The sequence below is a fragment of the Siphateles boraxobius genome, unplaced genomic scaffold (assembly GCF_051911475.1).
Source record: "Siphateles boraxobius isolate OS27281-9 unplaced genomic scaffold, OSU_SipBor_1 26, whole genome shotgun sequence".
Lineage (NCBI taxonomy): Eukaryota > Metazoa > Chordata > Actinopteri > Cypriniformes > Leuciscidae > Siphateles > Siphateles boraxobius.
This window is the reverse complement of record NW_027508876.1, coordinates 14,722,871-14,746,678: the sequence shown is the minus strand read 5'-3', so window position 1 is coordinate 14,746,678 and position 23,808 is coordinate 14,722,871. Positions and strand designations below refer to the sequence as shown.

General features: G+C 37.6%; 1 protein-coding gene across 36 annotated transcripts in view; it reads right to left on the bottom strand.

Moving 5' to 3' along the window:
- Positions 1-23,808, bottom strand: part of eya1 (EYA transcriptional coactivator and phosphatase 1) — a 128,866-nt gene that overhangs the window by 4,663 nt on the left and 100,395 nt on the right. For all 36 annotated transcript variants that reach the window (XM_077244427.1, XM_077244429.1, XM_077244428.1 and 33 more), the window contains 9 exons: positions 21,153-21,235; positions 20,586-20,772; positions 19,134-19,276; positions 18,218-18,301; positions 11,596-11,685; positions 1,089-1,147; positions 838-998; positions 540-654; positions 142-263 (listed from right to left, as the gene is read on the bottom strand). In XM_077244427.1, coding sequence (XP_077100542.1) covers positions 142-263; positions 540-654; positions 838-998; positions 1,089-1,147; positions 11,596-11,685; positions 18,218-18,301; positions 19,134-19,276; positions 20,586-20,772; positions 21,153-21,235 — 1,044 coding nt within the window. The remainder of the gene's footprint in view (positions 1-141; positions 264-539; positions 655-837; positions 999-1,088; positions 1,148-11,595; positions 11,686-18,217; positions 18,302-19,133; positions 19,277-20,585; positions 20,773-21,152; positions 21,236-23,808) is intronic.

The following is a 23,808-nucleotide window of genomic DNA, read 5'->3' as shown; positions in this document are numbered from 1 at the left end:
CGTGTGTCCGCCACTTCTGCAGCCTAACCCAATCACACGCCATGTGTCCTGCGCTGTTTACACATAATATCGTAGTAATTACGGCCACACTCCAATAGAATCCATTCACACACAGGTAGTTAATACTGAGCTCACACTTACCTATTTTCGTGGCGCTATAAATGTTTTCAATTGGAAATACTACTCCCAGTCCGTACAGAAGGACCTTGGCGAGGGCAGGTATGAGCTGTGTAGTGGTCACTAAGATGTTCACACAGTTTGATCTGTAATTTAAAGGCAAATTATGTCAAGTTAAAGCACACATGGGAGGACAAGTCTAACAGGCGTGTCATTTGTCATCTAAAACACCCCGTGATAAATGGACCTTTAATAGTTGCAAATAATCGGTGCACTAAAATGATATATTTTTTTTCAAAATAATACAGAGAATAAGTGTTCTATGAGGTATTGGGGTATAAAGAGCACCGTTATTCATGCCTCTCCCTGATTTATGTGTATCAGTGATGGGCTCTATATAATTTGCTCGTGCTAAGGCCTACCTTGAGTGGATTAATGTTAGTGCTTTCAGTGCCAGTGTTAACCAGGAGTCAGTCAGGGCTTCAATTTCTGCTCGCAATTGCAACCAGGCTTCCCTTTTGGCCGGGCCAAGCAGACCTGAAATGAACAGAAACATTGTTTAAGTTGGACTGTCCTGCGAATACTTTGAGAAATTTTGAAATTTACCCAGACCAAGTGGTTTCTGCATAAGGGATTATTTGAGAAACTTATGAGTGCTTTTGTTGATGCACCACCCCTCTTCCCCAGCAATTTTAGAAAAGCAGTTTATTGGGGGATTACCTCCGACGTTATTTTTATAGGTGGTGTAAATTTCTTTTACTCGTCTGTAGCGGAAGGCAAGCTTTCTCATCCAGTCCACACCTCCTCGTACGCCGGTGGCCAGGCACAGGTTGGCACTAGTGGCAGCAGCGTGGAATCCGTCTGTGCTAAAATTATATGTACTAAACAGAGAAGAGAGAAAGAGAGAGGGCTTTTGTGCTCAACTCCAGCCAGAGTAAACTATGAAATGGCTAGTATGATGCCAACTCTACCTTAGATCCTGCCCGTTGTCATCTGACGACACATCGTCGATATGGACTTGATCGCACTCCTAGAAACAAGCAAAACAAATGATGGTGAGCCGATTGAAATTAAAATATACTAATTTGATTAATTGTTTTCCTGTGCAAATTGGGTTTGATTTGGCAGCTTGAATCCATGAAGTGAATAATGTCAACAACGGTTGAATTCCCAATTGAAAGCTCTTTCCTAAAAGCTCAAATCAACCCTCAACCACTTTCAGCCCCTAACCCCCCACCTGCTAAATCTTAACACAAATAAACACCACCATCAGGGGACCAGGGATCCAACCCATTTGGCCACTACCACTAGGGGGATCTTTTGATATGCACATCTGCTGGTACGGAAAGTCAATTGGGACGGGATCGGTAGACTATGGGAAGGTAGAGGTGGCCTCTCTGTGTTAGGTCTGCTAGTCCAGAGACTGGTGCCTGAACAAAGAGATAGATGTGGGATAATGAGTGCGTCTGTGCCCCCTTCAGGGTCTCCACTTCTTGGAGAGGCTGAATGATTCTACAGCTCAAAGCTGATTCAGCCAGTGTACACAGTAACACAAACCAGACTTTCTGGTAAATGTAACGTACTAGAAAAATTGAACCTGATGCTAACCGCCAATGAAATTATGACCTCTGATTGCTGCTGAGCCACACACCAACACAGCCTGAGGCCAGCTTTTTGGAGAAAGCAGACTGAAAATCTGTTATTAGTTTTCCATTTATAGTCGTCCTCTCCCACCTCCTTTCGCAAGAGCCCTAGATATTAGTGAGCAGGACCTGAGCATTCAAATCAAAGAAAAATCACATGGAAAGACAGAGTTGGTGGCTTTGGTGTTCCAAAAATCATATAAAGATAAAGAAATACATTTAAAATAATACATATACACACACACACACACACACACACACACACACACACACACACACACACACACACACACACACACACACACACACACACACACACACACACACACACACACAAACACACACACAAACACAAACACAAACACAAACACACATATATATATATATATATATATATATAAATTATCTGACCACCATTCAAATTCAAGTTTATTCTAAAAATTCACTTGGTGGTAGAATTTTAGAAGAGGGTATTTCCTTTTAGCCATTCCTTAGAATTTCCTTTCCGGAACATTAAGCGTTTTAATTAAGTTTCAACTGACTGCTAAGACACACAAATAAAAAAAGGACTTCCTTGTTTTAACTCAATCTGAACGTGGCCAAATGCTGACGTTATTGCATTCCTGTCTAAAGCTACAGAAGGGTAGGGGTAAGCGCTTTAGACCGTAAACCTTTTTTATTTTACTGGTTCCCCTCTGAACAAATTTTTCATCTCTCTGGATTTGTGGGGAGAGGGAGGGGAAAGCAACGTGAAGAGAAACTCAAACCAGCTGTTCTTTAACAGAATTAAAATCTTGACCCCCAACCCCTGCTCTAATGCAGCCATTCTATCGCCAAGCCTCTCCCAGCAAGCCTCGAGATCCAAAGAGGAAAAGACTTTGACCTGGTGCCCTGCTCCTCCTCTCCAGGGCTCCACAGGCTCAGATAAGGGGGAGGGGGCTGGAGGCGGGAGGGTTTGTGAGGGGGGAGTCGGGGTGACCTCACATGGAGAACTCGGAGTGTTGCGAGCTAAAAAAGATGGACTGCCAATTGCAGCCGCGGCTCAGGAACACCTCCAGCTATTTGTGTAATCTGTTTCTAGATAGTCAGCAGTGGATCTGTAATACTTCAGAAGTACCAATTTGTTTTTCAAAGAGGACCTATGGACAGGCCAAAATCATTACAGAAAGCTTGGGCCGCCGCCATGACGTTTAATCCTGAGTATTAACTGTTATGATGACAAATGCGGCATTTCAGATAAATAAAACATGGAGTACTTGAAATTTCCAACTAAGAGTGATTAAAACATCCAAAAACATAAAAACACATTCCAGCAGTTTTACCCTTGTTCAATTGTGTGCAGCTGTCTAGGTCTCTTGAAACGTTACCATCTCCCTTTGACAGAATCACCGCATGTTTACATTGCCTTTTAATTCTCTGGTTATTACGACACACAATTAACAGTCTTGTTGTGGGCTTCCAGACCTCCGGGATAAAAGTGAGGGCAGAGAAAGAATGCACAACCTCTAGCAATTACTGCACACAGCTGGAGCCCACATAAACCACTTGACTGCCACTCTCGTAGCTGCACCCAGACCCTAATGGAGCCGCCCGGTCCTAATGTCTTACAGTAACTCATGAGACTCATTAGGGCAGCTTCTTAAGCGCTCGTAAACACCGTTAAGCCTAACGACCGAGGATGGGCCAGCTTTAAGTGGTTAAATACAGCATGTGGTTGATCTTTAAGGGTGGCTGTCTGAAGGCATCTTCGAGAATTGACTATGTTGAAAGGACGAGATACTGTAAATATTGTGAGGTATAGCACAATTCAGCTTGTAGTAGGAATTCAATTGAGATAACGGAGTCAATGATGTATAAGAGAGTTCATGATCACAGTTTCCAACTGTGATACTTTTATCCAACTGTGATACTTTTATTCTGTGATACATATATTTTTATTTTTATTTATTACTTATAATTTGTAGTATTATGTTTCTTTTTGTATTTGTATTTGTCCACTGGAAGCCTCAGTACCAAAACAAATTCCTTGTGTGTGCAAGCACACTTGGCAAAAAAGCTCTTTCTGATTCTGATTCTGATGATAGCATGTACTGTAAAACTTACTTTTTCTATTCGTGTTGGTTGCATGCTTTTGAAATTTTATACTATTTTATTCAAAAGGAAGGTTTACATTTAATAAACTGTAAATGTCATGTGGTGTAACCATTAAGTAAAAAGTGATAAATATACATATACTGTACATATTTAATAAGAAGTGAAGCAATTGAAAAAAAATTAAAATAAAAGATTATGCAACAATCTCATTCCTTTAATTATTTTTCTGCATTGTAATGTAAAGACATTTATGAATTTTTTGACATTACCGAAAACATAATAAAAAAAACAACTAAACATTAAATTGAAAATTTGAATGAATGTATAAGAAAAAAAATGTCATGTTGACCCTCAGATGGCAATGAAAGTTGAGTGTGATCCAGCGTAAATAGGTCTGTCTTTGCTTCATTGTGAATCTCCTTGTTCACCAAGAAGTGTTTTTTACAAACCTAAAATCACTCCTAACTAACACCAGATGTTCCTACTGTAGGCTGTGTAAAGATCCTCCTCTGCAATCCATACATAATTACGTCTTACACAAACACTTTTTCACTGTTTAATTCATCAATTTTCTGATCCCTTCTATTCGTTACACTATATGACGGCCCTGGCAGACGAAACAAATGTGTAAATGTGTGGGAAAAACTGTGGGAAACTGCAAGAGAAGCCTAACAAACTACAAAATAAACACCTTGAAATCAGCTCTTCTCTATTTCCATTCACTCGCTCTCATTTTCTTTTCAGTTCCTCCTCTGACTATCCAGGCCTAGAAAAACCTTTTCATTTATGCGAACTATCAGAGCCTCCTTTGTTCGGCTGGCATCTGTCATTAAGCAATCAGGCTGGACTGGCTGATTCTTCCTGTTGGCCAGAGGAAGGGCTTTGCTGCCGACTGCACAGAAGCAAATGCTGCAGAACATCAAAAAAGAAAATTATTATTTAAAACTACAAACCTCACTTTCTCTCTCGTCTTGAGCTGGAAACATCCGTATTGCATTACTCTCCCTGGCTACCTCCGTTTCTCTTTTTTCCCCCCTCTTTCTCTTTCTCTCTCTCTGCTCAGGCTTTCATCCCTGGCCATGCCTTTGGGCCAGACCCTAAACTTTGCTGAATCTCATTCTGGAGAAGGAACCAGCTCCCCACACAGGTGAGTGGCCCAGGTAACAAAGGCACAGTGTGAGTGATTACAGCCATCATCACAACATTCCTCCAAGCCTACAAGCTAAGTCCATGTGAAAAAGCCCAATCCATGGTTCGCAGGTTCTCAATGCTGCCACTCTATTGGCAGGGTCTGTCATCCCCCGTCTGTGAGGGGGGTTCATGACCCCAGTGTTTGCCCCCCCCCCCCCTCCCCTTCACTTTCCCACCACAGTTGGCCCACGCAAAGGGTGAGAGAGGTAAAGGGGAAAGAGGGAGGGTGCAGCTTACCTGTGGGTCGGACACAGGATATGGAGAACAAAGAGAGTTCTTCAGACCCACTTCATTCCAATCCACAGTTTGTGCTTGAACAGTCATGGAATTCAAACAGCCGAGTAAAACAAAGCTCTCTGGAAGCGCGACTTTCCTAAAACCGAGGCTTTTCGCACTCTCTCATAAGAAGATAGAAAAATGCAGGGGCCAGATTCATGAGAATCATCTTAAGAAGATTCATTCAGAGAAATTCATAAAAACATTTCTAAGTACAATTTTTAAAAGTTATCTAAAAAGAACATCTTATTCTTTTTCTTAAGAAAAAAATGAAAGGCTTTAATATTATTTCATTGTATGGCAGTTCTTGCCGAAGACAATACACCAAAGGAAGTCTTTTTATGTTGGCTGTAGATTACCATAGTAATCATAAAAATAATGCATTTTTGGTTTGTGTGGTTGATGGGAGTGCAGCACTCAGAATCCCACTTTTTAGGGTGCTTAGGTTAGGGCCATGTATTTTAAATCTTTTTTTAAAGAGTATGTCTCAAGATTGAGCAGAGATGTTGAATTAATTTGCGCTCCGTTATTTTACTATGACTTTTAAGAATTATTTTCAGCAATTCAAATTCTTCTCAAGTTGTGTCTTTAGAACAATCTTAAGGAAAAAAATAGATAATAACAGTCTTAAGAAATGGTTTTGGGAATTAAAATTATTCTTAAATTATATAAAAAAAGAGCAATGAAGAAGATTTTCAGTCTTAAGTATGTTTTGTGTGTAGTAAAGTAAACTTGAGTAAAGTAAGTATGATGGAGAGATGATAATGGAAAATATGGTTTGAATGTGGTCAAACATGGTCTAGTACATCAACACCAAATGTTCCACAGCGTTTCTACCTTATAGATGTGATGCAAGTAAAAAATAAAAAATAAAAAAGGTTTGTCCAAATAGGACCACAAGCAAAACCTGGTCTTTTTAACACCCTAAAGGTTTGAGGATGATATCAAATGATACATTATTTGCAAATTTTGTCTTAATTGAGGGACTTCATTTAAAACACAACCTTGCTTTAATTAAAAAAAACTTCTATTTATACATAAGGGTGAGCAATCAGCTTCTAAACCATCTTTTGTCACCACATTGTTTGTAACACTACATTTTCCACAGATGCATAACCTTTATTGCTTTTAGGCCCCATTACTGAGGGCTCCTGGGTAAGAGAGGGGCCGATGCTGAGAGAAGATAGACAGGCCGACTTTAAAAGCTCTCCTTTCTCTCTTTAGTCATTCCAAAACACATCAGGGCTCCTGCCTGGGGACCTCTGGAGCTCCGACAGCCAAAAGACACTACCTGCGTCTAGACGTGAAAACACATTAAATCCACGAGTCAATCGTGTTCCCGAACACACAACACGTGCAGGGAAAGTTATGATAATGACTTATTTCACTTTCAAAAGAGTCACTCCTCTATTTTGGTTTGCTCCAAAGAGCTCGAGGAATTGTGATGTGGAGCATTTGCTTGTGGTATTGGCCAGAAATACAGTATATCAAATAACAAAGCTATCTACCTAAATGACCGGGAGGACAACTGGAAACTAAGATAGTTGAATTGCACTGGAAAGATGTTAAAGCGCTGTGTTGTTAAATAAAAAAATGTCACAATAATGCATTTGTAAAAAAAAAAAAAAAAAAAAAAAAAAAAAAATTTCACACCTCTACTTGATTCCAGCTGTAAACTGATAAGCGAAGCCCCTCCATCCCGGAGGTGCTAAACCCATCCCGTTTGCAATGTCACCGGGTTGGCCTCAGGTATGCATCGGCCGAGGTACGGCCGGGGATAATTGAAACCGTTCCCACCTCAGCAGAGCCAGGGAGCAGATCTCTGTCCCGCAGACGGCTCTGTGTTGTTTTCTCTCCCAGCGAGCCGTGGCCCTTCCCTGCTGAGATGGAGCACGGCCGGGCCCCCAGAGACGCACATTCCCACACACCAACCCACACTCCACCTCTCACCCAACACACAAGAATGCTTTCATCCCATGAACATCCTCACACTCAGGTACTGCACACAGCATATCTCACAAGCTGGGTAATTGCATACAAGAGTTATGGTATAACCAGTTGTGGTATAACCAAAGAGAACAATACCAACAAGTCTCCGTGTGCATGCTGTACACATGTTAAATGTGTGATTTGTACAGTAAAAATACTACTGTATTTCTTGTGCCTTGTTCTGTCCTAAAAATAACTTGTTACAAAATATTTACATTTCAAATAAATGCTATTCTTTTGATTTCTATTCATCAAAGAATCCTTGAAAAAAAGTATCATGGTTTCCATAAAAATATTAAGCAGCAAAACTGTTATCAACGCTGATGATAAGAATAATCAATGAGCGCAAAATCAGCATATTAGATTATGATTTCTGAAGGATCATGTGACATTGAAGACTGGAGTAATGATGCTGAAAATTCAGCGTTGCCATAACGGCCATACATTACATTTTAAAATATATTCAGATAGAAAAGATTTATTTCAATGTTACTTTTTTTCTGTATTTTAAATAAAATAAAAGCAGCCTTGGTGAGTATAATATACTTATTTTAAAAATGTTTAATATTTTATTGTCCCAAAACTTTTTAATGGTAGTTTACTTGATGTTACATGTAAATAAATTTGATAAAATATAGTGCAGATTGGGTTAAAAATGGTTTTATAAATATCTTTATATTTATAAATGTAAAAAAAAAAAAAAATGGGCATCGAGATTTTTAAGAAAAATATATTTTTAAATATACAATACATTTTTAAGCAATGCATGTTTTGATCAACCATTCAATAAAGTTATTCGTAAAAATGGCACAGAACATTCTGCACACTCTATTTTAGTATAAAACTTGTGGTTCCTGAAATTTTCCTCAGTCATGAAGAAATTTTAATCAATATACTGCAATCAATACAAGGATCATATTGCTGACAAGCATGAAATATATTCTGTCATTGTATAATATTAATAATTAAGTGAGCAAAAAAACAAAAACAAGACAGGGTTTTCTTTTTCCCAAAGACCTCTCTTTATGTGTCTTCTCGGCCACAGAAGTGTGTGTTTGTGTGTAATTTATAACCCTTAAGACCAATACGACATGCCTCATCCTTTTCATTACTTTCCTCTATATCAACATTCATCTGTACTTATTTGAATATATCAAACTCCCATCAAACACAGGTGCAAGAAAGCGGGTGGAACGACAAATAAATAACACAACCATCGACTGTACCGAATAGTGTAACACAACACAATGCAACATGACCCCACACATCCCAACACAGACCGACGCTTTAATCAGACAGGATGTGACCGCGAGAAAATGTATCCATGTGGATTTATACACTAAACACTGATAATTATAGATCATAGTCTTGTTTTATTCCCCAAAATGAGCATTGTAAGTGCTTGGCACAAAGCAAAAGCTGAGAGGCTGATAGTGTATTTCTGGATTGTGCCGGCTGTCCTTTGCACATTTGTCTAAGTTACATAGTTGACAATCACCAATCACCATTAGGCATTTGTATGTGCAAAGCCAGAGGGAAATCCCTTTATGGCTTTGACTAAATTAGACTGAGCATGTGCATTTCTTCAAGGTCTCAAATACATATCTGCTGTGGTATTATTTACAGTTTGAAACTCTCCCACCGATTTTGTGCTGCTTTTTTTTTTTGTTCTGTACTTCTGAACACCCCCTTTAGTTCAAAGAAAACATTCTGTTACGGTCTAAAGTACAGAAAGTGAAGTATTCAGCTATTGCATGCAATTGTCGTTTTAAGAGAAAGGTCCTTAGCTTTAAAGTGTCAAAACGAAATGTAATAATTCCGTTGCTGAGATATAGCAGAAAGGAAAAACTGCACATTGCACAATCAAATCATTTTACAAGATGCCTCGACAGGCGAATCAAACGCAAGCGGTTTAAACACATGAAACGAAATCAAAATACAGGACAGATGTTGTGAAAAAGCCACATTTAAGCTTTGTCACAAAACTGTCATATTTTTTTTTCAAATGACGGGGGGCATATCCATTATATAAAGTGCAGCGGGCACAGTTCAGTGTAGCCAAACATACGGAAATATTTAACAGCCAATTGCTGCCAATTAACTTTGATCAAGATGAGTGCGATTGGAATCTCCCCGTCACTCGAATGTCTCGGGCAGCACAAACATTTTCTTTCTCCCTGGTTCTTGTGGCAGGAAAAGCAGAGCGAGGCCGTTGACTAATGAGACTTGGCAGGCTCGCAACAGTTCTCCTCACACTTAACTATCAAACAAAACATTTCCTCCTCCGCGAGGTCAGCCACGAGCAGGACACGGAGGACGGGTTCTGGGACGAGGGAAAGCGGCTCGCCAGCGGTGTCTGGGATCGGGTGGGTTCAACGGGCTCGGTTAGATCTGGTCTGCAAAGTCTGCTACTTAGGGATAGTTCAGAATTCTTTTATCGTTTATTCACCCTCATGTCGTTTCAAACCGGTATGAATTTTATTCTTTAGTGGAATTCAAAAGGATAAAGTTTGAAGAATGTTCAAGCTGCTATTTTTTTACGCAATTACAATCAATGGCAACTGAAGCTTTTAAGCTTCAAAAAGAGTGGTGTATATGACTCAATTGCTATATTCCAAGTCATACGATTGCTTTGTGTGGGAAACAGACTGAATTTTTCAATTTTGTTATGATTCATTGATAATCTTACACTGCAACCGGATCCATGAATCAGTGAAAAAAAAAAAAACTCAAATTTTTGTCAGATTAAGTTTATTGAACCAAAATATTAGAAAAGAGAAATCTGATTTTTTTTGTTGAGTGTTCAATATATTTATATATTTTTTATGAACAAAGGTCTGTAGTTTTTATTGTGGAAGGTAAAACATATAAGTGAATTCAATGCTGAGAAATGTACACTAAAAAACGTCGCTGCGTTACATTTTTAAGTACAATCAACTTGGATGTTTAAGTCATTTAAACTTAAATTAAACTGACTTTAAAATTTGTTGAATCTTGTATAACTTAAAAAAAGTTGAAAATGTATTAACTTATTTTGATGAGGTAAAGCAATGTAAACACATATGTTGCCAACTTATTGATCATATATTTTAACATGATTTTGGCCAAGACCTGAAGGAGATGCTTTGAGAATTAAATTAAAAGGCCTTTTAAACTATCAATCAAAAGACAGAAGGCATGTAGCAGATTGTGTACAACAGGTTTTGATAATTTAGAGGCCTTAGAAATAGGCATACCAAAATATGATACAGTCAGCTTTATAGGGTTAAGAACTTAAGGGTTAAGGACCAGATCGGTAGATTTGTGAATGAATCATTCATAATAGTTTTATCTGAAATGAATCAACAGATTCATTTAATAGATAAATAACAACTTATAGTTTGGTGGTCTCTTCTAACACAAAGCCATGGTACAACTTCAGAAGACTTGGAATAAGAAAGAAAGTCAGGTGAATAACTGTTAACTGAAATTTTATTTTTGGATGAACTGGCTTTTAAGGGTTTGTTGAATTATTAGCATATTTTTAGACCTGAAGCTATTTTAACAAGCCATAGATGATCTTTTTAAATCACTAAATGATGTGCTAGATCGAGCAACACCAGATCTGGTCAAACTGAATTACACTGCTATGAACACATGGAACGCTGCCAGTCACGAGTAGAAGTGACCCCACCAGTTTCGTTTTCACCCCTCACCAGGCGGGGCAGACAGACACCTAGATACCCTCTCAGTAACTGCCCCCGGGGGCAGATTTTACACTGATCCTACATGAATCAGGCAGAGCGGGCAGAGCAGCCGTTTTCAGACCGTGACTGAGAGTCAGAGACACCGAGCACAAAGCATGACACGCAGACAGTCAGAGCACATACAGAAATATTAGAAGCTGACAAATTGGCCTGGGCGGCAGGGAAGGGAGGGGGACGGTGGTGGGCGCAGGCCGGGGAGACTGACAGCACATGTAAAATTCATAGTGTCCCATGGGCTCCGAGGTAATACTTCACCACTGAGGGACGTTAGCGAGAAATAGGCACCCTGCTATTAAATGGTTGTTGATGCTATGGCTTAAACTTTAATGGACTGCTCTTGTGCTCGTAATGTAATGTATACACTCTGTTGTGACTTATCCACATCTTGGGGCTGGGTTTTAAATATGGCCGCTAAAAAAGCAAGCTGCAGAAGTAATCACAGTATTAGAAGGCTTCCATTAAGCTTCATTGAAGCTAGTGAGAAAAAAATACAAAATAAAAAAAGGAATCCCCAAAGCCACAAAAATTGATGGACCTACTTCCAAGTCGTTGAAGAAGAAATGTGTGTCGGCCAAGTTGAAGATCATCTCTTCCATTCTAAGTCCCAATGACACCGACGTTGGTGGATCCTGAAAAAAAAAAACACAGAAAAAAAAAAACTCTCAATAATTACTTATCCTTTCTACAAAACAATATAAAAAATATATCGGAAGGCCTAATATTCAATCCTAATATGATTCAGCTCATACACGATGATGCTTCAGAATCAGTAATATAGTATCTTTAGCTCTGTTTAACGCATTTCCCCATATTTACTTTGGATGATGTTTATTTAATAAAATGGTATATGGCTTAAAACCAAATAATAGATAAAAACTATCTATCTATCTATCTATCTATCTATCTATCTATCTATCTATCTATCTATCTATCTATCTATCTATCTATCTATCTATCCATCCATCCATCCATCCATCCATCCATCCATCCATCCATCCATCCATCCATCCATCCATCCATCCATCTATCTATCTATCTATCTATCTATCTATCTATCTATCTATCTATCTATCTATCTATCTATCTATCTATCTATCCATCCATCTATCTATCTATCTATCCATCTATCCATCTATCTATAATGCATACTTTAAAAGTAATTAAATAATTAATAAAATATCTATCTATCATGCATACTTTAAAAATAATGAAATAATTAATAAAATACATAATAAAACACATCTCTGTGCGATACTACAAGGCTCAAGAATTAAGAGCTTCATTTTTCTCTAAAAAGAAACCGGGCTTAATTTTATACTCTGTAGGCAGTAAAACCCAGTCTTAGATGTGTTATGCGTTGAAATGAGCTTGAGGTCAAAGTGTCATCATAAATATATCACTGTTCACATACCTCAGAGCCAAGATCATCTTTCTACACATTACTACTGATGCATTTCACCCCATTTCCCCCGAACAATCTTCTAACATCAGATAAAGCATTTTTCCAACTATTTGTAAAAGGCTCAAGTTGGGAATTTAATAGAAACTTCTAGGAACAGGAAGATGCACATTTTCCTACACAAAACAGCGTTAGCAAGTGATGTTTAAACCTGTGCATTGGCAGTAATCAAAATGGATTACTCACTTAAAATATAATGGACTCTTTTTTTAAAATGTATTCAATGTATTCAGTTTCCACGGTAATGCAATACTGGCAGTAATGGTGATCTCATGGTTGTGTTAGAGCTGACACAAAAGATTGGAGTGACCACTCTCTAAATTGTTAATGAACCAGTTGCAGTGTGTTTTTCTCTTTAATACCTAGTCAACACTCATTAAGGAAGCTCATTACAAAATCACACCTTTTCATGATTACAAACTTGTGTTGGTCTAGTTGTTCCATCCATCCGTCAGTCCATCCATCCATCCGTCCATCCATCCATCCATCCATCCATCCATCCATCCATCCGTCCGTCAGTCCATCCATCCATCCATCCATCCATCCATCCATCCATCCATCCATCCATCCATCCATCCATCCATCCGTCAGTCCATCCATCCATCCATCCATCCATCCATCCATCCATCCATCCATCCATCCATCCATCCATCTATCCATGCATGCATCCATCCATCCATCCATCCATCCATGCATCCATCCATACATCCATCCATCTACAGTATATATATATTGGTTGATTACTATCTTAACTAAATTTAGGAGTCAGTGCATTTAAAGTGACAGTACATAGTGTTGAGACAAAGAAACACTGTATTGTAAGACTAAAACAAGGCCACCGGGTTTATTAAATTAACGTTTAGACAAGTATTCAGTTTAAAATCATCTTTTTGTAATCTTCATTCCACATGGGCTTATTTTTCTAATCGGAGGCCACTATCCCATTGTTCATTAAGAGGATAAAACGGGTGTGCAAATGAGAGAGGAAAGCAAAGGAGGGGATTAATTCCAGTGTCTGTATAGCCGTGCTGAGTCAGAGAGCTCTGCTACAGGGATTAGAGCTTAAAGCCACCTGAAGAAACGGCTGAGCTTTTTACTGATTACTTATCACACTCCACAATGAACATGTTTTAACTGCGGACAGTAGGAGGGGAAACCACACAAGGAGAACAGAACCAGCAAATACAATGATGAGGTTTTTAAATTGGTGTTCACACACTTGAGTATCAAGAATTGTGTGTAATAAATATACAAATATGTATATTTTTGATGGTACAGATAATATGGTGGTACAGATAAGTCTCTTATGCTCACTTAATTTATATGATCAAAATTTACAGTAAAATAGTAATAGTGTGAAATATTATTACAATTTTAAAAAAAACTTTTCTTTTTGAATATATTTTAAAATGAAATTTATATCACTGTGATGCAAAGCTGAATTTTCAGCATCATTACTCCAGTCTTCAGTGTCACATGATCCTTCAGAAATCATTCTGATATTCTGATTCAGTGCTTAAGAAACATTGTTTATTATTATTATCAATCTTGAAATCAGTTGAGCTGCTTAAAATTTTTGTGGAAACAATAAAAAACAGAATTGTTTGATAAATAAAAAGTTCAAAGGAACAGCTTTTATTTGAAACTGAAATCTTTTTGTAACATTATAAATATATTTACTGTAATTTTTTGATCAGTTTAGTGCATTCTTGCTGAATAAAATGATTTTTTTTTTTTTACTTACTGATCCCAAATTTTTAATCATGTTCTCCTGAGACTGTGTTTTTGAGACTCCACATGTTATGTACATGTAAATGTAATAAATTAAACCTCTAATTCTTCCATCAAATACTTGTAATATGTTCCTCTGACCAATCAAAAAACAATTAGACAGAAATTATTAAGTGTGAAACATGGCTTTTATATACTATAGTAACAATTGTAACTTCCAATTTGGGGTCGGTTTGATTAGAGAAAAAAAAAAACAGAGAAAAATCCAATAAGACAAATTAAATTGGCTGGAATGCATTTCTACGGTCCTTTTTGCATGTGAAAATCCATTGCAATTATTCTTTGTTTATATCTGAGGTCTCTGAGACTCCAAACTCAAGTAATATATTTCATGGAGGTCGTTGGATGCATGTTAGCAAGTTAAAATTATGTTTATAATCAGTTCTCATGAGTGCAGGAAGTCATCAACCTGATACTTCAACGTTAAGTATGTTTTCTAAGCTATAAAAAGAGTCATGGAGTCTCTCAGACTCCCAAACAGAACATGAGGGTTAATGAAAAAAATGATCAATAATTTATACTGTATACACCGAGCTGCTCTCATTTTACTTTTAATTATGAAAAACACTTTTAAATATACAGCCTAATCTAAAATAGGTCCATTCTTTGTTAAGTGTTGCTTTAAAACAACACGTCTCAATATGCCTCCCCTCCCATCTATTTTGAGCCAGTCAGTGGACTGAATATAAACACCTGTGTATGTATCTGGAAGTTAATAAAAGCAGGTTTGGTAGTGAGCGGTATGCAAAGTGCACTTCTCCGGCCCGTCGAATCCTCTCCAATTAAATCTAAACAATCATTCAGCAGGAGAGTTAAGAATACAAGCAGGCCGGAGTGCCAGAGGGTCTTCTGCTCTCGCTGCCACCTGTCCCCACACATCAGCGCCACCCGACGGGCGCCAAGTCCTCCCCTCTGAAACCCCCTCACCCCACAAGCTTTCCCTCCGGGTCTGACGGCCACACAGCTGGCCCGAACCATCAGCTTTATGGGAGCGAGCTGCCCTGATGCCAATTAGGATAACTGAGAACCACAGCAGCGAGCTCTCCAACACGGCTCTATTTATAGAGCTCTTCCTCAACGGTCTCCCTGGAAGAAATGCATTTCGCTGGGTTTTCTTTCTGTTTATGTCATCTACGCCTCATATCGGAGAAACGTGAGGCACCTTGGTTTTTAATGTAAGGGTTTGAGATGAGTGTGCTGATATGATTTAAGAGAGCATTATGCGGTTTGTGATGTTGCAGGGTAGATGGGAAAAGCATATTTCTGGTAGAAGGGCAACGCGTAATCAGATTTCGAGAGCAGAGAGGAAGAGAAAGAATGACGGGGGCTCGTCGTCACATTATAAATGAAGGTCGGTTAAGGAAAAAGACCTTAAAATCAGAGGAGCTTATTCTTATTTACAATGTTGAAAACGGTTGTGCCGCTTAATATTTTTGTGGAAATACTAAGTAGCAGGATTTCAGGATTCTTTGATGAATAGAAAGTTTAAAAGAACAGCATTTATTTGAAATTTAAATATTTTGTAACAATCTAAATGTCTTTACTGCCAATTTTGATCAATTTAATGCATTCTTTGCTGAATAAAAGTATTCATTTACTTTATAAAACATTCTTACTGACCCCACACTTTTAAACGTTTAAAACTGTGAAAGCACTAACAGAAAATTGTAAATTAAACCTCTAAATTAAATTATTATAATATGTTCATCTGACCAATCAAAATCAGAAATTATTAAGTGTGAAAAAGGCAACTTGTAATCAGATTTCAAGAGCGGAGAGGAAGATAAAGAATGATGGGGGCTCGCCGTCACATTATAAATGAAGGTTATTTTGAGAAAGAGGCCTTAAAATCAGAGGTGCTTATTCTTATTATTATCAATGTTGAAAATAGTTGTGTTGATTCATATTTTTGTGGAAACCGCAACACATTTTTATTGAGGATTCTTTGATGAACAGAAAGTTCAAAATATCAGCTTTTATTTGAAATAGAAATCTTTTCTAACCTCATAAATGTCTTTCAATTTGATGCATTCTTGCTGAGTAAAAGTAGGCTATTAATTACTTTAAAAAAAAATCTAACAGAGCCCAAACTTTTAAAGTTTTCAAATTGGAGTTTAGACTCCAATATGTATATGTCTAAAAGTAATAACATAAAATTGGAAATTAATTCTCTAATTCTCCATTCAAATTCTTGTAATATGTTCCTCTGACCAATCAAATCCCAGTAGACAGAAATTACAACATGTGAAAAGGGCAACTTGTAATCAGATTTTTAGAGCAAAGAGGAAGAGAAGTTCTAATGGGGACTCGCCATCAAATTATAAATGAAGATAGGTTTGGGAAAAAGACCTTAAAATCAGAGGGGTGACCAAAGGCTCGGGTGAGTGTGTGTGTGTGTGTGTGTGTGTGTGTGTGTGTGTGTGTGTGTGTGTGTGTGTGTGAGAGAGAGAGAGAGAGTGGATGCAGTTGAGGCTCTCAGAGTTTTGCTTCTTTACCCAGCATGCTCAGCCAAGATAAAGTAAATAAACAGTGCAGGGTCGAGGGCCAGGGCTCCCTCACCCTTAAAACAAAACACCACCCCCATCAAACACCCTGCCTGAGGAACAAAGAGAACAAACCAGCCGCCGGGCCCCGTTCCACTGACATCCGAGCGCTGCTGTCATCTACACTCACCAAAAAGAAAAAACCCTTCAAGAAGCTCAGCCAGAAAATGCCAAGTCTGTGATTTATTCCCTCAAACAAGGAAGCAGCTTTCTACATTCTTCAGACACAAAGCGGGTTTAAAAACACACACATGTTGAACCCAGACTTTGCGATTTTTGTGAAAATATAATCTGGTGAATTAAACGAGCAGTTGCACAAGTAAAATAAAAGCATGAGATCATTGACGAAGCCTGAGAATTTCAGATCGCCATATTTCCCAAATTGTTTGTTTTGAAAGTTCAAATATAGCTTATGATGGTTCATATAAAAATAACAAATACAATGACCACAGAAGTAAACTAGTTCTTATTGCATGTTCATAACCTTTTTGAACCTGCTAAATTTGTCATTATGTATTAATACAATTATTAGATTTAAAGATAAAAAAAATAGATTTAAAATACCAAATATATATATACATATTTTTGTATTTACATTTTGTATGTATATATGACATGCTTTATATACACTACAAAACGTTTGGGGACAGTAGATTGTTTTTTTAAGAAATTAATACTTTTATTCAGCAAAGACGCCTTAAAATGAAGCATAAGACATAAATAATGTTACAAAAAAAGTATATTTCAAATAAATGCTGAAATTTCTAGTAATTAAAGAATCCTAAAAAAATGTATTACAATTTCCACAAAAATATTAAACGGCACAACTTTTCAGAGCACCATGTTTCTTTAACAGAAAATCAGCATATTAGATTATGATTTCTGAAGGATCATGCGATTCTAAAGACTGGAGTTAAAGATGCTGAAAATTCAGCTTTGCCATCACAGGAATAAAGGACATTTTAATTATATATTTAAACAGAAAACAGTTATACTAGTTAAACTTTCCTCAACTTTGCTATAATACAGTACATTAAGCTCACTTAAAGGGTGGTTTCGGCAAACGCTTAATTAAACCTAACAATGAAACATTTCTGAAGGACAAAAAACCCTTAAGAAGTGTCAATGGACATTCTCGGTGCAACTGGTTTGTAATCCATGCCTGTACCAGCCACATAACTCAGACAGCTGCGGGCCGAGCTGAATGCCTGCGAGGCCTCGACGATCATATTAAAAAAAGAAACAATTACTCTGAACTCTGAGTTCCTCGAAGCTGGACGCTGTACCCAAACAGACCCCTTTTCTGTGTATTTTTCTAAACTTTGCCGCAATATTTGCCTGTGTTTGCATTCAAAATACATCACTCACCCTTCCGAATCTGTTGGCGTAAGATCCTGTGAGCAAGGAATGGAAAACGATGATTGTTTCATCCAAGTCCCAAATGAACACGCGCTGAGAAAAGAAAGAGCAAAATCAATGGCTCACTCAGCATGCAAGATGATCTGATTGTCAATAAGAAGGGTGCATGGATTCATGTGCCCTGGGAATGGTAGATATACAGCCCTGGTGGTCACCATAGCACCCCGCAACTGCGGGAAGAACCACCACCGGACCATCCATCCCCTGCCCCTGATGCATTAACACAATCGATACCAACAAACTAATTAACTAGATTTGTTAACATGCTATGATGTCAGCTTGCTAATGGTGGCCGAAACCTTCCTGAGATTCAGATCATGTTAATGAAAAGACCACGACCTATGATCTGAACTGTGCAACTCAAATATGATCAAGATATAAATAATGCACTTCTACATGATTCAAAACCAAACTGAATTCTAATTTTGAGCTCTAAGTGTTTTTAACCGCACAACTAAATGCTGAAATTTTTTTGAAATCTGCTCATTCTAAAAACGTAGCCATGCAAGAAAACTGTTAACAAGAGATTTGAAATGATCTGTTTTTTTTTTCTAGTCTTCATGTCGAAGCATGTGACGTGCACACTAAATAAACTGACAGAATGCCGATTAAGGTGTTTGCATGCAAAGCGAAGCATGCAAAGCAAAGCTTTCACCAAAAAAAACTCTGTTTAGGCCATTTACATGTTGTAACATGTAAGATTGAGCATGTAAAAGCACACTTTAAACATGTCGATGCGTTGTTTTTAAGGTAAAGCAGTGAGCAGAACAGACACTTCTGGATTATCAAAAGTATCTGGATGGTAATGAATTCTATCACTGCATTTCCAGTCAGATACACTGAGAGAGCGGCAGTGGTACAATACCTCAAGGTCAGAGTCAGGAGGTGGGGATGGGTTATTGTTCCTCCTTCCCCGGCCACGTGACTTTCCATCCGAAGCTCGGCGCAATCGATCTGATTCTGAATCTTTAATGGGCGTTGATGGACTGTGGATTGTACTGTACTCTCCTGCAAGGAAAAAGGAAAGGCAAAAAGTATATCAAAAGATGAAAATAAAAAAGGCTTTCAGCTTCACATTGTGGCTGGATCCGTTTACCTCATCTGTAGCTGCTGCCCACATGCTCTAATATCATGCTGTTTATCTGATCTCCTTATACCCTAGATACCATTTCAGCTTTAGTAATGGCAATGAGGGTGTTATGCACTATATCATCCTTTCTTAATTTTGGGTTACAAGCTTTTAGAAATAAATGCGTAAATTAAATACTGTATAGTTTATAGTAGTTCGGTCCTCGACTTTGATTGGCTGAACATCATTTCAATAGTGCAGATACATAGTCCAACAGCACTGAAATGTTGCATCGTTTGTATCAGACTGTCTGCGTTTGCAGCATTCCAGGGCAAAATAATTTAAAAAATAAAACTAAAATTAAGTATTTTAACTGCTACAAGTGAATTTGGGCATCATTATAATGAATATATATATTATAAAAATACAATTTATTATAAATATATAATATAAATAAAGGATATTTATTTTGAAAGATTTGCTTCACTAAAATGTGCTAAAGATTTGTATTAAATATAAAATGAATATTTCTAACCTTTATAATAATTTATATGTTTACGAAATATAAATGTATACGATTATTTAAGTTAATTTTTAAAAAAAAAATTTCAAAGATTAATTTAGATGACAGCACAGGTAAACTAAATGTACTCACAACAATACTGATATTAAGTACAGAAAATGAATAACTTATCTAAACAATGATAAGCTACAGAAGTGTCACACTGTAAGTAAAAAAACATAGAGAAGTGGAAAAGTACTGGCACTTTTCTGCCAGTATATTTTCTCTTAAATTTACGAACATTTCCTTTAATCCCCGGTTTCATAGACAAGGATTAAGCCTAGTCCCATACTAAAATGCACATTTGAGCTGTCCTAACTGAAAGAAACATGCACTGACACATCTTAAAATATGTCAGTGCCATTGTTTTGTCTCAAAATGCACATTAGTAATGTTTTTTTAAAGGCACATTTATAAAAGCTACTTAAATGCCCTAATTGAACTAAAGCCTAATCCTGGCTTAATCTAAGCCCTGTCTGTGAAACTGGGCCAATGTGTAATTCAAATTACAGGTAAAACTCTTGTGAACAAAACTTTAGGGGAACCCCAATACATTATGGACTTATTTAAGTGCACCACCAGTGTTTACGGTTTCAAAATCAGCCAATCACATCTTGTCTTTGCATAAACTTTTAGGACTTCTTTTTATTCCCTACCTCCTTTTTCCCCAAACTGAACTCTCTTACCTGCCGGTGGCTCTGAGAGGGCCTGGCTGGTGATCGCTGATGGAGGTTCCTGTAGGGTGTAGGTGGCAGTGGTGGAGGGTGTGGTGGGGCTGGTGTTGTTACTGGTCATGTATGGAGAGGTGTAGGGGCTACTATTGTAATACTGCGCATACTGAGTCTGGCCAAAAGCTGGGTAGGAGGGGTAGTCCTACAGAAAGACATCAAGGCGGTAATGTGAGATAGCAGCACACAACGCTGCTACTTTACAGCGCAGATTCCAAAACGTAAATGTGAACATATGTCTCCTGTGTGCTACATCTGGACAGCGATCTGTCTTCACTTTTTTTCCCCTCTGCTCGTGGCATAATTCATACGCGAAAAGAGCAAGAGGTAATCCTTGCGTACAGTGGTCGAAACATTTAGAGTGATTCATATCATGTGAGTAATATGCGAGCGTACACATGTCCTATAAAGACTTACAGGAGGAAGGAAAAAAAAATACTGAGCCCATGTGCCAAATGGAGGAAATAAAATTTCAACATGTGCTACAGACTAGATAGTCAGAGATAGAAATTCAATTACAGCTACCTGTTGTGTACTATTAAATCCAGTTGAGTTTGTGAGGGAATTGCTTCCAGCGTACAGCCCTGAAGTTGTTGTAAAACTGCCTCCTACAAGAGAAAGAGACATAATGGTGAGAAATCACAATGCAAAACACACAGAAAGACTGAATCGAATGAGGCTTTGGCTATGTCTACATTAATCAGGACACATTTGAAAACAGTGTTTTCATTTTAAAACACTCTTTGTCCACTCACGCTTTCCAAAAGTTTCTCGTCCATACTGAAACATCGAAAAACACTTAAAGGGATAGTTCACCTAAAAATTCTGTCATCATTTACTCACTGTCAAGTTGTTCCAAACCTTTATGGATTACTTTCTTCTGCTGAACACAAAATAAGATATTTAGAAGAATATGGGTAACCAAATGGGTAACATAGTATGGGGAAAAAATACTACGGAAGACAATGTGGGCCATCAACTGTTTGGTTACCAACATTGTTCAGAATATCTTCTTTTCTGTTCAACAGATGAAAGAAATTCATACAGGTTTGGAACAACTTGAGGGTGAGTAAATGATGACAATTTTCATTTTATGGTGAACTATCCCTTTAAATCATCTTACTGCGCATGCATAAAACATTATAAAAGCTCACTGAGATGATACAAAGAGACAATAGATAGTAAAGTTCTCTATTCTTTTGGAGTCACTTTATTAGCAAAATATCCCACCACTACCTAATGCGTCAAGGTTGCACTCTATAGCCTTATGGTCTATAATGCAGTTGTGTACATTTACTGCCATATTCGCAGGAATGTTATATGAAGATTGTACAAAGTGACATGTATCTTTAGCAACACTGTGAAAGTAAAAAAAAAACACAGCAGAGACATAAGGTCAATTCACACCGCACAGACAAACTGCAAAAAACACGTTTTTGGGGTTTGTCAGACCCCTGTTGGCATTTGTCTGCGTTTTTTTTTTTTTTTCACCCGACCGAACATGTTCAATGAGAGTTTGCCAGTATCTGTTTGGGCATAGTGAACATGAACATTCATAAAATTCTAAATCCAACGGCCAAATTTTGTTGCCATTTTTTTTGTGCGGTGTGAACTGGCCTATACCGGTACAAGCATAGATATCAATGGGTACAATATGTGCCACATGACTAAGCATGTGTCATCGTTTTTGAATATCGCTGTTTTGCACAATCCACACTACAACATGAAAATGCCGTTTTCAAAGTTATGCACTTGGGAGAGTGTCTTCAAAAAGCATCTTCGTCCTTTGGCAGGACAAAAACGCTGCCTCAGTATGGACGGAGAGACAAAACTTAGAGATAATTATGCTTTTCAAATGTATCCAGATTAGTGTAGACATAGCCTTTGTTTGCAACTGACGTAAGAGACATCATTCAAAATAAACAACATTTTTAAATGGTAGATGGGGGCTGAGCCAAGCATGACCTAAACTACCTCAAAGGCATTTAAGACAAAGCCTTGCAGGTACTATAGGGGCATGAGGGGTTGTGTGTGTGTTGGTGGGTGGGATATAACAGTGGCTCTATCTTTTCTCTCTCCATATCAGTGATTGGATCTTGGCTGATGGTCGGAAAGAAAGAGGAAAGGGGGTTGGGTCTATTATTTCATCCATCGCTACCTTTACAATGACAGACACAGTGCCACTGTTGTGACCGAGGGGGAGGGAGATGGGAGGTCTTTTTTACCTGACATCCTGCCTCAATAAATATGCATATCTGTATGCATATCTGTCTTCTTTTCAAGCTGCTCAAAGAAGCACCTTCTGGGTAATTAAATCTCTCTATGGAGAGATAGCATCTAATGACTTAATAACATACATGACATGAGTTATAGGGGCCGGGACAGCCTGGAGGTACGTCGTGTTTCGATGTGTTTCTTGGAGTCAAAGTGCTCTGGTACTGGTGTAGAGGATTATTCTGGGTTCAGTACAAGCTAAGCTCAATCAACGGAAAATTATTTTGAATTGTCCCTCTGGGTTACAGTGAGGCACTTATAATGGAAGTGAATAGGGCCAATTAGTAAGCATTAAAATACTCACTGTTTCAATAATATAGCCATAAGATGCCAATAATATGTCTTAACGTGATTTCTGTAAATTGCTTACTAACCTTGACAACATAACCCTAAAACCCCAAAATGACCGTAGAACAGTGTTATGCTTTTACTCATCTTTTTTTAAATGTAGCTTTTATTTTTATAATTTCATTTTCAATATATATATATATATATATATATATATATTGCTATGTGATTTTGTCATTTTTATTAGTTTTTTTTATATTTCTATTTTCTTATTTGCAAAGGCAACATCTCTAATTTTCAAGTTTTTGGTTTATTTCATGTTTATTTCAATTAACAAAAACTATTTTATTGGTGCTAGTTTTAGTGAATTATAACAATACTGTATAAATTATAACAACTTTACAGCTGAAAAAATTCACAGGTTTCAACAGAAGAAGTAAAATATTCTTATTTCTTTTAAATCCTCCAGAAACGTGCACCCTTCACTTCCATTGTAAGCCTCTCACTGTAACCTCAATGCTTGCTTCTTTACAGAAATAAAGGGACGATTAAAAACGGTAATCAACATGCTGCTTATCGTGTATTGAACCTGGAATATTCCTTTTAATCCTTTTTAGCA